The 12632-nt window shown below is 32.5% G+C and overlaps 1 protein-coding gene across 1 annotated transcript in view; it reads left to right on the top strand.

Annotated features, from left to right (window-relative positions):
- Positions 1-9035: 9035 nt before the first annotated feature.
- Positions 9036-12632, top strand: part of LOC145329374 (juvenile hormone esterase-like) — an 84854-nt gene continuing 81257 nt past the window's right edge. The window contains exon 1 of the mRNA XM_080173461.1: positions 9036-9508. Within this exon, the coding sequence (XP_080029587.1) occupies positions 9503-9508 (6 nt within the window). The 5' untranslated portion in view covers positions 9036-9502. The remainder of the gene's footprint in view (positions 9509-12632) is intronic.

Genomic DNA, 12632 nt, shown 5'->3' with positions numbered 1-12632 from the left:
CATTTTAATTGGTCAATGGACAAAATCTATTTAACTATTATCCCCCTTAAAAAATTTATTTACTGAATGAAATTATAACTTGATTTAAGAATTTAATTAATATAAATTGTATTTTTTATGTTTGATATACTTATGTAAAACTTGTGAAATTCTATTTTTAGATTCAAAGAGTAACGAAAAATGAGGAAATTTTGACAAGAGAAATTATGTGAAATACGATGGCTGATGCGTTGAATGCCGCGTTTAATTTTGGTCGAAAGCTAAACTTACTCCAAAGAGAGATTCCTATAATTATGATATAAGGAATAAACTCATCAAACTTATATTGATATGCATATAAGTAGATTATATACAAATTTTTTGAAGTTTTTTCAATTTTTATTAAAGATATTTACTAATTTAGGCTGAAACAAGGATGACAACATCCAAAAAATCTCTGAAATGGAAGAACGAACGACCATTTGTAGATTGTCAGAACTAAATAAGCAGAATATTAATGCATAAGTATATACCTATACAAAATTGTAAGAAAATTTGTTGCAAACCTGCTTAAATACATGAAACTGTTTAAGGACATACTGACATTTTTAGTACTTGATTATAGAGATTGCTTCGCTTATAACATTGTACCTTGTTGTAATAGGAATCAGTATTCCAAAAAAGCAGAAGAATAGGATAGTTTTAAAATACGAAAATTTGTTGTCAAAAAAGTAAAAAATCAGCTTGATTTAAATAGACACACGGACTTTCTGGTAATGATTATAGAGTTGCTGCGCTTTCTAAGTTAGACCTAACTGTTATAGTAATCATCATGCAAAGTTTGAAATCGATAGGACAATTCTAACTTGTTTAAATAAACGAAAAGAGCTAACCGTTACGGACGGATGGACCGAGGCCCTAATTAGAGAAGCTTCGCTTTCAAAAATTACCTGTTTGTAAATACCAACGGTTTTGACAAGAAGCGTACAGGAAGGAAGTGTTCTCATGGACATTACATGGGTCTATGAGTAAGAAAATGCCGTTTCTCAAGTTCGTACGCGGTAATTACCCCTTTGAGTTGATAATTTTAATATCTTCAAAACTTTGGTTCTGTTTAGTCTTGTTTATTTCTATTTGTTAATACACAAATCGTTTCTTAATCACCCAAAATATTTTAAATCCTGAAATGTTGAATGTAAAGGGTCATTGTTAATCCTTTCTGTTGGGCATATTACATCCAGGGATAAAGAGGGTAAACTCATAACATTATGTCTGTAAAATAAAGGTACTAAGAAAGAGAGGGAATGTCTGATTGAGCCAATAGGAGAATCGCATCGGAATTTACATTGGATCTCATTGGTTGAAATTATGTACACATTTTCCTACGAAGGCATGTTTTTTTTCATTTCATACATACATAAAAGTCAGCTGTTAACAGTATATTTTCTTAGTAGAAAGCTTTGCGGAATCAGAATTAATTGCCCAAAAATTTCGTTTACAATTTGAAAGCTTGAAACAAAGTTGGATTCTTAAAAAAAAAGTTAGGCTGGCAACTCGCTGGTGAGGCAAAATTATTTTTGTGAAAAATCCTCCAAAATCGAATAAAAAAATTTACAAAAATGAAATAAAATCTTAAGAGGGTTATTAACATATGATTTTGTTTAATTTTTGTAGATTTTTAATGTGCTTTTGGATGATTTTTCACAAAAATAATTTTGCCTCACTATCGAATAGCGAGTCTATCATTTTTTAAGAATCCACATCAGCTTGAGTCGAAAGTAAACAATATTTTTGTCTGCTAGGAATGTTCTCTCTTAGATTTGACGAAAAAAGGGTTCAGAATATTCTTCTACTCTTCTATTTCTATTGTCTGTAACTTGGTCTAGCGCAGCAGTAACTATTCATACTGAAATTGACTTAAAAGTATAAAATTAATTGGGACAAAGGAAAAGGACAGAAATCAGATGAAGTTTTGTCATTTCATATATATTAATATAGCCCCGTAAAGAAAGATTGGATGCTTGGAATGATTATAGAAATTTAATGAAAATGATAAATTAAGATATTTATTTATAGTTAAAGTTATTGTTACCATTATAAAGTTATCACGACTGCACTGAACTTCAGAGATGAAGGATACGATAACATTTTTTCCTTTACAACTCAAAATCTGTAGGTTTACAACTTTTAAAAAATGGGGGTGGGGGAGGGGAAACCAACATCTCTAGCTTCATACGGACACATACATCTTACTTCTTTATATTACAGAAGATTAAAGTGAATTTTACTTTCCCTAAATTTCTGAAATATAAACACATATGTAAATATATCGTAATCGTTCTTATTATTATCAAATATATCAATAAAAGCATCAAGCTTAGGACTTGAATTGAAATTTAAAGTAAGAAAATAACGAATTCTAATTTTAAATCCTTACATAATTTTTCCTATATGTATGTTACTTGCAAAAAACTGTTTTGAAATGCTTGGACGCCCTTTAAGAGGCATTGATTTAAAATCCAAAGTATCCGAACTGATCATCATTAATTTTCAATATTAACATTTAATCTTAAATCATGCATTGATATTTATCATTGCATTTAAGGAAAACAGGGATTAGACAGGGATAAAAGATAGGACATTGGAAAGAAATAAAATAGCTTAATTATATAAACGCTATAAATATTTGTTTGGAGTAGCCGGAATTTAAAGACAGAAGAATTAGAGAAAGACTAATTTTTCCTTTATTTCCTTATCCTAATATCCATGGAAACTAATACTTGTAAACTTGAAAATTTCATGGTTATCTAGATTATTTCTTATATATGTTATAGAGGCTGTCCCCCAACCATCTAGGCCGGCTCTATATTCTAAGGAGTAGGGAGGTAGCCGAAATATAACCTTAAATCACCACAGGACTTAAACTATATAGACTAACACCTTACTTTATTTAATAGAATAGGACAATGGACGATAAATCAATCTTCTACTTTGGGAGAAATCGAAGGAAGCTTCAGTAAATTTCATCTGAATTGTTAGTAGCGTAGCTAATTTATAATTCGAAATGTCTTACATTTGTCCGTCTGCATGTTAGAAACGGTATGAGAGAACGTGAATTTCTAAGATGTTATTCGACAGAGACGGATGAAGTTTTTAAAGAATATTCCATGTCAATGAGAAACATCATGTACAAATGTACTTTGTCCGACATTCTATCGGTAATGCTCTGACGCTCATTTAATTTCTATTTGATTTACTTCTAGATAAACCGATGATTTTTTCGGGTGAAGATTTTCTGATTGTTGAGAACCTGCTCTAAATCTCACTTGGTTCGTCAGTCTGTCTGTAAGGCTCTAAAGGACATAAAATTTTTACGGAAATGTGTTTTTCTCCTTTAAAATTTGAGATAAAAGGCTAATTTATTTTGGTGAACTTTTACTGACCAATAAACGCCTACTGTATAAATAATATTGTCCATCAGTAATACCTAAAATACATTTTCTCAGCTGTTATTGAAGATAAATATCACATTACTTCCTTTATTGATCTTATTTTTAAATTCAAGAGCTTTGCTGGTTATGGATGATTTCATCCTTGTTTGTAAAATATCTATACATAACAATTTCTTAGGATTTTTATCCACATTTAAATTGTATATATGTATATAAGGAAAATATAAAATTAGATTTTAAAATGTTTTATTTTCATTTTGGTGCTTGCTTGCATGTGAAGACCGGAGCACCGAAACCCCCCCCCCCCCGCTTAGTTTTGACAAAAATCAAAAATAAGGGGGGGGTAGTTTTTAACCCCCCGCTTAGTTTTGACAAAAATCAAAATTAAGGGGGGGGGGGGGTTAAGTCTTTGCCTTGCTGAGCACTTTTCCTCCTTGCCGTTTTCCAGACATTAAAAAACTACCCCCCCCCCCTTATTTTTGATTTTTGTCAAAACTAAGCGGGGGGGGGGGGGGTGGTTTTCGGTGCTCCAGTCTACCACATGTAAGCAAGTACCTTCATTTTAATTTAAAAACCAAATTTGCAATTTTTTATCAAAATAAAATATAGCATAAAATTATCCTGTTATTTAATAAATATGCAAACATTTTTTATGGTTTAATGATTATTGCATTTTATTATTGCTCGAGCACACGAGTAGTTATTAAACAATTATAATCATGTAACGATTTTATAAAAATAAAATGAAACTGGTGCTCAGATCTGCTCTTTAGCGAATGATCTCACATTAAAAATTGAACTGATATGATTCTTCTTTACAACGGAGCTTGTTATAAGTCTAGGAAAGGCCTATAGTTTTTTACGAAGAGGAAATCTCCAACCTCCCAAAATAAATTGCCCCTAGAATAAAATTACCCCAAATCATTTTCTTCTTATTACTAAAATTGATAAAAAAGGGGGGGGGGTCGTATTATTCACTCCATTTAAAGTCCCCTTAGAGGCTTCTATGTTAGAATTGTTGAATATCTGTCACATTTCATGTATGCATACACAAAACACACGAATAGTGTTACTTTAGCAAAAAATAAATAGTGCGCGAAATTTATTGGATGTTGAGTTGCTCTGGAATTCATATTAAAATGTAGGTAACTGTTATCTAATTTTATATGCTCTGAGACCAAAATATTTGGTCTCGGCAGCGCGGCTCAGCTCAGCCGCTGCCAACCCAAGCCTCTATTTTGTCAGAAGCTTCCCCTGCTAAATATCAATAATGCCACACTGCTGAGCCGTTGTTGCAAAAATTTAATTTAGCTTGCAAAACTGTACTATACAAAAGCAAAAATATTTGCTATCGCACAAAGTTAATGATGAGCACTGATACTCCCCCCCCCCACCTTTTTAAAAAATAGTGGGGGGTCTATAAGTCTCTAAAGCTTTCATTCTTCTGTCTGTCAAATCCTCAATTTAACATTGAAATACCATGCATGCAGAATTAATAAGGTGATAGTTTAATGATGTATTAATAAAGAGAACTGAAAGATAGCAGCAACATTACAGACAGACATAAGGAAATGAACAAGAATGTAAAACGGGGGGGGGGGGGGAGAAGGGTTGATCTTCCCTTTCCTTGTGATATTTTCTACCACCCCCCCCCACAAAAAAAAAAAACTGCAAAGACGACTTTGGAAGGAATGACCTTTGTTACTAAGAAAATACAAAAATCAGATTTTTAACCATCCCATATCCCCTTATTAATGACTTGAACTGTTTCAAATTTCTATGTTCAGTAGCAGTGGTATAATGTTGGCCGCAATACTGATTACTTAAAATTACAACTCTGGCTAAAAATTGGCATTTTATTTGACAGATATACAAATTAATACTTACGGAATTAAATGCAATTTGTTGTATTTAAGATAAAGTCCAGAGTGTCTGTCCATTAAGATCCTTAAAAGGATTTTGCATTAGGAATTGTGTTGTTTGGGGAAAATGTTAGATGCAGATGCTGTTTATTAACATTTTACAAAGTAGAACATTGTCGTCTGTCCGATAGATACTGAAACAAAGTTATACATATTCGCAAATCTTATTATTAACATTGTACCTGATCGTTAAAGGAATCAATATGAAAAAAATATATCATATATCATGGACTAAAAAGTCACCTTGTTAAAATTGGACATACAAGAATTCTTGTAATGATTATAGAGTTGCTACGATTTCTAAACTGTTTATTTTTGTGGTATGATGATTCATGTTTGAAATCGATAGGATAATTCTAAAATACTTAAAATAAAGATAAGATTTATCTGATACGGACGAACTTATTGTTAGACGGACCGATGCTGAATTTAGAAACGCTTCATATTAAATATGCAAAAAATTATTGTTGTAACTTCTGCATTTATATTTACAGCTTCAATTTTAGAGATCTTTAAAACTTTCCTATTAAAGTTTATAGAGCTAATAAGCTTTCAATTTTACACTTTGTAGTTACACTAGCGGCTTCGCCCCTAGAGGCCTCTAGGACCCCTTTAGGAGGGGGGAATTGAATTGGATAAACTATTCTTAATGTAGATATTTAAAAAAAGGAAAATAAAATTGGCTGGAGAAAATTTTTTTTTTTTGGGGGGGGGGATGCCCTCCTACCCGTTTTAATTTTATTTTAAAAAAATTGAAAAAAAAATTTAGGGGGAGGTAATTTTTTCTAGGGGCGATTTTTCTTGGGTGGGTGGTTGTACCCTCCCCCAAAAAAGTTTTAAACCTTCCCGGGACCTATGAAAAGCTACCCTGTTAAGGAGAACCCAATTGGTTAAGCGGTTAGCGAGATCCTTCGTTAAAACAATCAAACAGACAAACATACAGACAGATAGACATCGTTCTACTTTGTATTATAGATGAATCATCATTCAAAGTTAAGTCGATAGAAAGGTTCTATCCTAACAAAGAATTCGTTACGGACGTACGCGCCGAAAGTTGTAAAAAGCTTCGCTTTTAATATATTACATAAATTTATAAAAGTTATTATATACCAGCTGTCTAATATTTTATTTGTTGTCTTCTTATGAATCATTCAACTCTCCCTCTCTCTTTTTAGCTCTCTTTTCCTTTTATTTCTCTCTCTTTCTTTAATGATGCGTAGAATCTCTATAGTATCCATGCACTTCCCTCAGACAAGTTGGATTTATACAAGTTTTAGTAAAAATAGATTTTTATTTCATTACTGCTAAAAATTTGTAAAATAATGCAACAAAATTACAAATAATTCGCTACTATTTTTTTGCGGTTAAGATTAAGTAATAAATAGCTTAATTTAGTAATCAAAAATATTGAGGGATTATTGCGCTAGCTATTGAAAGGGAGGAATTTTGATAGTTAGTACAGATTTAAATTATGGTTTTTTTTTTCATTTTTTTTAAAGATAATTTATAAGTTCACCAAAGAGTGCATTATGAGGATATTAGAATAGATAATCCTAGTAAGTGCTAAAAAATCCAACTTCTACAACTAACAATCTTTGAATTATATAGAAGACGAAGAAAGTCCCTCAATGACGCCATTAAAATAAGGAATGAGGAGAGGAGTAGTGGGAAAGAAAACCCCTAAAAAGAGATGGATAATCCCTCGTTTTTATGACGTAACATGCTGATTTTTAAGGGAATTTCCCTGTCTTCACTACGCATCTATGACCGTTTTCAGTCTTGTTTAGTTGCCTTTCTCTGTGACTCTCTGATACCGGAGTATGATTAAGTAAATTCCTCCCTCCCACTTTTTCCCCTATCATCATAAACTTTTATCTACCACCCTTGGTTAGCTGTGGTTGCGCGCGTTGCTGCGCTTTTTCTTACTCGCCCTGTCCATCGGCTTTTCTTATTACCTTCCCTCCCTTAGTATCTTTTTTTCTCTCTCTCTCTTCCTCTCCCTACCTCACTTCTGTCTATCTCTCTCGTTCTCTCTCCCGTTCATTTTGAAGAATTTTGTAAATTTGTCTTATTTTGTACTAATAACAATAACTGAAAAAATTAGGGTGCATCATAGTTTTAAAACCCGCGACCGTGGCTACACATGTAGCGCATCCGCTTTTCGTCTGGAAGGTAATTGGTTCGAATCTCGGTACGACACCGCGTCATAACTAAAGACATTAAAAATGGTTTCTACTGCTGCTATGTCAGATACGCGACATAAATCCCATGGCCCAAAACAGGAGCAACTCATTACCATGCACAGTTAGGACTTCTCAGACAAAGGTCGTGCAATCAAAGGGTTGGTTGTCTGATGGGTGTTGATACCCTAGGCGATTGAGCACGTTACATTGCAATTTAAAATGCAGAGTATGGACTTGTACCCCGAGAGTCAATAGTCAATCAAAGTTTTAAAAAGGGAGAAAAAAATAGGGCGCTTTCACAATAAGTTCCTTGTTAAGCACTAAAGGCCCCTCCCCTATTTCTAAAATAGGTTAAAATAAGGGGGTTTGGATGTTTTTTTTTTATTATCACCATGTCAGGTTAGGTTTGGTTATTTTGATATTAAATTTTTTTTAGATAAGAGGATGCTCGAAGGTACTTTGTGTGATAGCGCCAATTAGATTTTATTTTCAATTTATTAAAAAAGCTCCTTAGGATTAAAATAGTTAAGCACCCTAACTATTACAGCATTAAATTCACCCTCTAAGTAAAGTAAAATAAAGTCGAACCAGACCAGAACTACCCCTTGGATATAGTTACCATATAAAAATGCTAAATATAAATTTTACTTAATAGCTAGCTTCTTTTTTTAGAGACAATAATTAAAACTATTTTTATGTGGAATGACAAGTTGATTTTAAAAATACATATTGATGATCAAGACAAACAATTATGTAATCCTATAATGTAAAGTAATAAGGTTAGTTTGTCTAAAGCTAATGATCTCTTAATTGGTTGAACTCCTCAGGAAAGCTTTATAATTGTCTTTGGATGATTTTCGACTATATTCTTGACCTCCTTCGCCCTCACCTAGAGGCTAGGGGCGAAGCAACTAATTTGTTATATAGTAGGAATCTTAATTACTAGCGACTGAGCAACTAGTCTTTTGGACAAAAACCTGCCTAGATCCTGTATAAAGCTTCCCTGGAGACAATAAATCCAACTGTTCAGTGGTTACCGAGATCTCAACTGACAGACAAAAAACCTTACTATGTCACATAGGACTAGCAGCTGCGCCCCTGACAGCTAGTGACTCTGTAATCGAAGGTTGAAAAAATAGCCTAAAACAATACCAAGACTTTAAAAATTAGAAAATCTAAAACCATCAAAGCATTTGTAAAAAATTTAACATTAACTATGTTATATGAACAATGAATGAACATTCAGAGGTGTCCCCCTTACCCCCTGACCAATACAATAACTTTTCCTCTTTTCCTCCCCTTGAATAACACCAACCCCTCTCGGAAACACTTTGCAACCACGGAGATTTAACGGATGGTTCCAAACTAGAATAAATATATCTAATCCAGTAGCCCGATAGGACTATGATTGTACTGTGATTTAATATAACGATAACGACCACAGAACCAGCGTTAAATTTGTAAGCAAGTGATCAGTGATCAACACCTTAGTAGTTTAGTTAAGCAGCTACCCCCTCGTAGTTAAGTCAAAACATATCGTCCGCCTTAATTTTAGAGGGGGTTAACATCAACGCACAAACACACACACACACACACCCGCGCACACTAATTTTGGACTGTGCTTAAACGCACATAAATAATCTTACACATAGAGACAATATTCTTACAAATACACATTTATATATAATACAACAATAAATAAGAAAAATAATACTCATGTTATTGTTCTAATTGTTATCTAATTACCTATACATGCCATACTAATAAATACATTTTTCCATAAACTCAATGGAGTTATAAATTTTAGCATTGTACTATTTCTGTGATAATAATAATAATAATATAATAAGTGAGAAAAACAAATTTTATGTAAAATAGTGATAACTAAAAATAAAATAAAATTTATTGGTGGATTTTTAAAATTATTAACTTAGTTATACTTAGTGAATAGTGAAACAATTTTGAAATGAAGGTAAAACTATTTTCTTCTTTAACAAATAAACAATGATGACAACATACATAAGTGGTAAAGCACAAAAATCACGCATGGACAAACAGACAAGATGAGTTATAGAGCAAATGTTCAGTTGCCATAAATAAAACTAAGAAAAAAATCACAAAACCTATAAAAGAAGAAGTATTTAAGTCTTTTAAAGTATGACCAACAGTCAGACCAACCAATTAAAATCGGTACAGGGAATCTTCATAAAATATTTCAGCTGTCTATCTTTAATAGCAGCCGAGAAAACCACATTTAATTAGAAACAGTGAATTATAGAGTGGCCTAGCTACTAAAAGTTTGAACAAAAGTTATTTACTCGGTGCGTGTACAGGATTTTAAAGAAAGGTACACGAAGCGCCAGAAAAATTTTGTTTTGATCTCATCATCCAGGATGTTGGCACCTCCCTCCAAGCAGGGGGGGGGGGGAGGAAGTAAATTATTACACAGGGCTGGTCAGTAGAATGACAGCATGACTGCGGCTGCCTAGCCCTGACTACAAAATTAACTTTAAATTGGTTAAAATGGGACCCTAAATGTCCAATAACAATGGGTACATAAATATACAACAACATTAAAGGGGTTGCCCTATTATTCAGGGATAAATAGATAGGTCAATTAGGCCTTGTGGAGCACACCCCTCTGCCTTATTTGAAAATATTTAAATTAAGTCATTGGCAGGCGATTTGGGAGTAGAGGTGGGGGGGGGGGGGGGGATTCTGTGCTTTCCATGCACTTTTAGGGAAATCATTACAAAATCCTTGACAAAAATCAAACGTTGAATAAAGTTTATTCCGTCTTTCAATTTCTTCCATTGAACTATCTCTGTGTCTCTGGTCAATATTGCCCATTGCCTAAGTTTCTTATTACCTAAAAATGTAACAAGAAGGGATCGGAAGCCGCGCGTAAGCCGCGTGTAAGCCTCAGTGAAATCGTCATTTTATCACTATAAAATTTAGCTGGATGTATAAAACTGTCTCTTTAGTAGACAATCCTTCTTTCAAAAATTTCTTTTTCTGCTCACAAGCAGGTTTAAAACTGAGGCTTATGCGCGGCTGAGGCGCGGCCCCCGAACCCTGGTAACAAGGATGGTAACATCCATAAATAGGACAAACGAACATTAACACTTGTAAAGTGTCAGAGTTGCACATAAATTTATTGCAAATTTTTATACTTACACACTTAACAATACACTTATATTATTAGGACTTGATTATAGAGCTGCTTTGCTTATAACATACAGGGTCATTCAAGAGAAATGATTTTTAAAAAAACTTAATTATGCATAGAAAATAAAACAATTATGTAAAATCCTTTATATATTTGGAAAACATATTATGAGACATTTATGTTTTGAATATTTAAAAATGATTATTTCAACAAATTATGCCCTAAAAACCGGTTTTTCCAAAGGCCTTTTTTTCGAAGATTTATGGATTTAAGGGGTGTTAAAAAAATACACACATTTTTTAAATTCAAATTTCGTGGCTTGTGTTAATAGTAGAAAAATGTTATGCATATCGTTAGAATCGTCATAAGCTCTAGTTTTTGAAAATATTAGACCCGTTTTTGTGTTATTTGTAATTTAGGAGCTACGTTGAAAAATGTGAGAAAAAGGATGAAAAGTTTTAAGTAATTGTAACATTTTACCACGTAGCTCCTATACTATACGTAGCACAGGAATGGTTCTTATATATTAAGAATCTAGAGCCTATGACGATTCTAACGATATGCATAAGATTTTTCTACTATTAACACAAGCTGCGCAATTTGAATTTCAAAAAGGTGCGCATTTTTTTTACAACCTTTAAATCAATAAATCTTCGAAAAAAAGGCCTTTGGAAAAACCGGTTTTTGGGGCATAATTTGTTGAAATAATCATTTTTAAATATTCAAAACATAAATGTCTCATAATATGTTTTCCAAATATATAAAGGATTTTACATAATTGTTTTATTTTCTATGCATAATTAAGTTTTTAAAAAAATCATTTCTCTTGAATGACCCTGTATAATAACATTATCAAAAAATTTTAAATGGAACTACGGACATTTCTGCAACGATTATAGAGTCTTTCTTAATCATACTAAACTGCGTCAAAAGAACCATCACGTTTAGTTGGAAATCTATAAGACAATTCTAACATAGTTAAATTAACTAAGTGCCATCCGTAATGAACGTAATGAACCTTAGCGATATAAAAGCTTCGCTTTTAAAAAGCATAATTATTAAAAAATTACGTCTAAGATTACTTAAATTTTATTAGTATTACTTGTTTCAAGTGTGCAGAAAAGTTAGAATCAATTTATTGCAATGGATGGTATTGCAATTTCAGACAAAGATTTTTGGTTATATTTAGTCACATATGATTTAAATTCCTAGAAGCAAGCTTTATCCTAAGAAATGTAACTTATTATAGCTGACTTATTATAAATAGATTAAATGAAAAAAATTAACTGTCCCATCGTACATAAATGTGTACACGTTCTTACCAATAGTATGCTCGGTTTGTTCCTACACTTTGTTCTTAATGGTCTAATTTACTAATTAGCAATCTTGATATACTTTTATAAAATTTGTCTATAAAGTAAACTTTATTTGTAGAGTATGATGTCTTTTTTGCCTTAATGGAAAATTTTGTTTTGAAAATCCTAGTAATTGGGGTTCAGATAAATTATAATTGAAGAAATTAATAATAACATTGCCTATAGCTGTTAGCAAAGTCAGTTTAAACCGCTTTAGAGGCGTTAAACTTTGTAAAAACAGTTTAGATGTTGAAACTGTTGTCCATCCCTTAATATAAGAGTAACAAGATGTCTGTCTGTCCATAAGTAGCTTAAGATCTTATTAACTGTTTAACTGACATTGTTTTCTTTTACATGAATCACAAAAAAAAGTTCCCAGAAGAGATCGATCTTGGAAACAAGTAACCTCTCCCCCCCGACCAAATTTTCTTTTTAAAAATGAAATTTGAAGTGAAGGGTTTACTTACCCCCCTTCCCCTCTTTAATTTAAGTACCCCCCTAGAGCCTTCTTATGGCTTATATCCGCTTATAAAATAAGCTTGAATGCAAAATAGTCTTTCTTGAACCATTGA

Source organism: Acartia tonsa, chromosome 10, assembly GCF_053477335.1.
Source record: "Acartia tonsa isolate MP-2025a chromosome 10, ASM5347733v1, whole genome shotgun sequence".
NCBI classification, from domain to species: Eukaryota; Metazoa; Arthropoda; class Copepoda; order Calanoida; family Acartiidae; genus Acartia; species Acartia tonsa.
The sequence above is the reverse complement of the archived record's forward strand: the minus strand, read 5'-3'. Positions and strand labels throughout refer to the sequence as shown.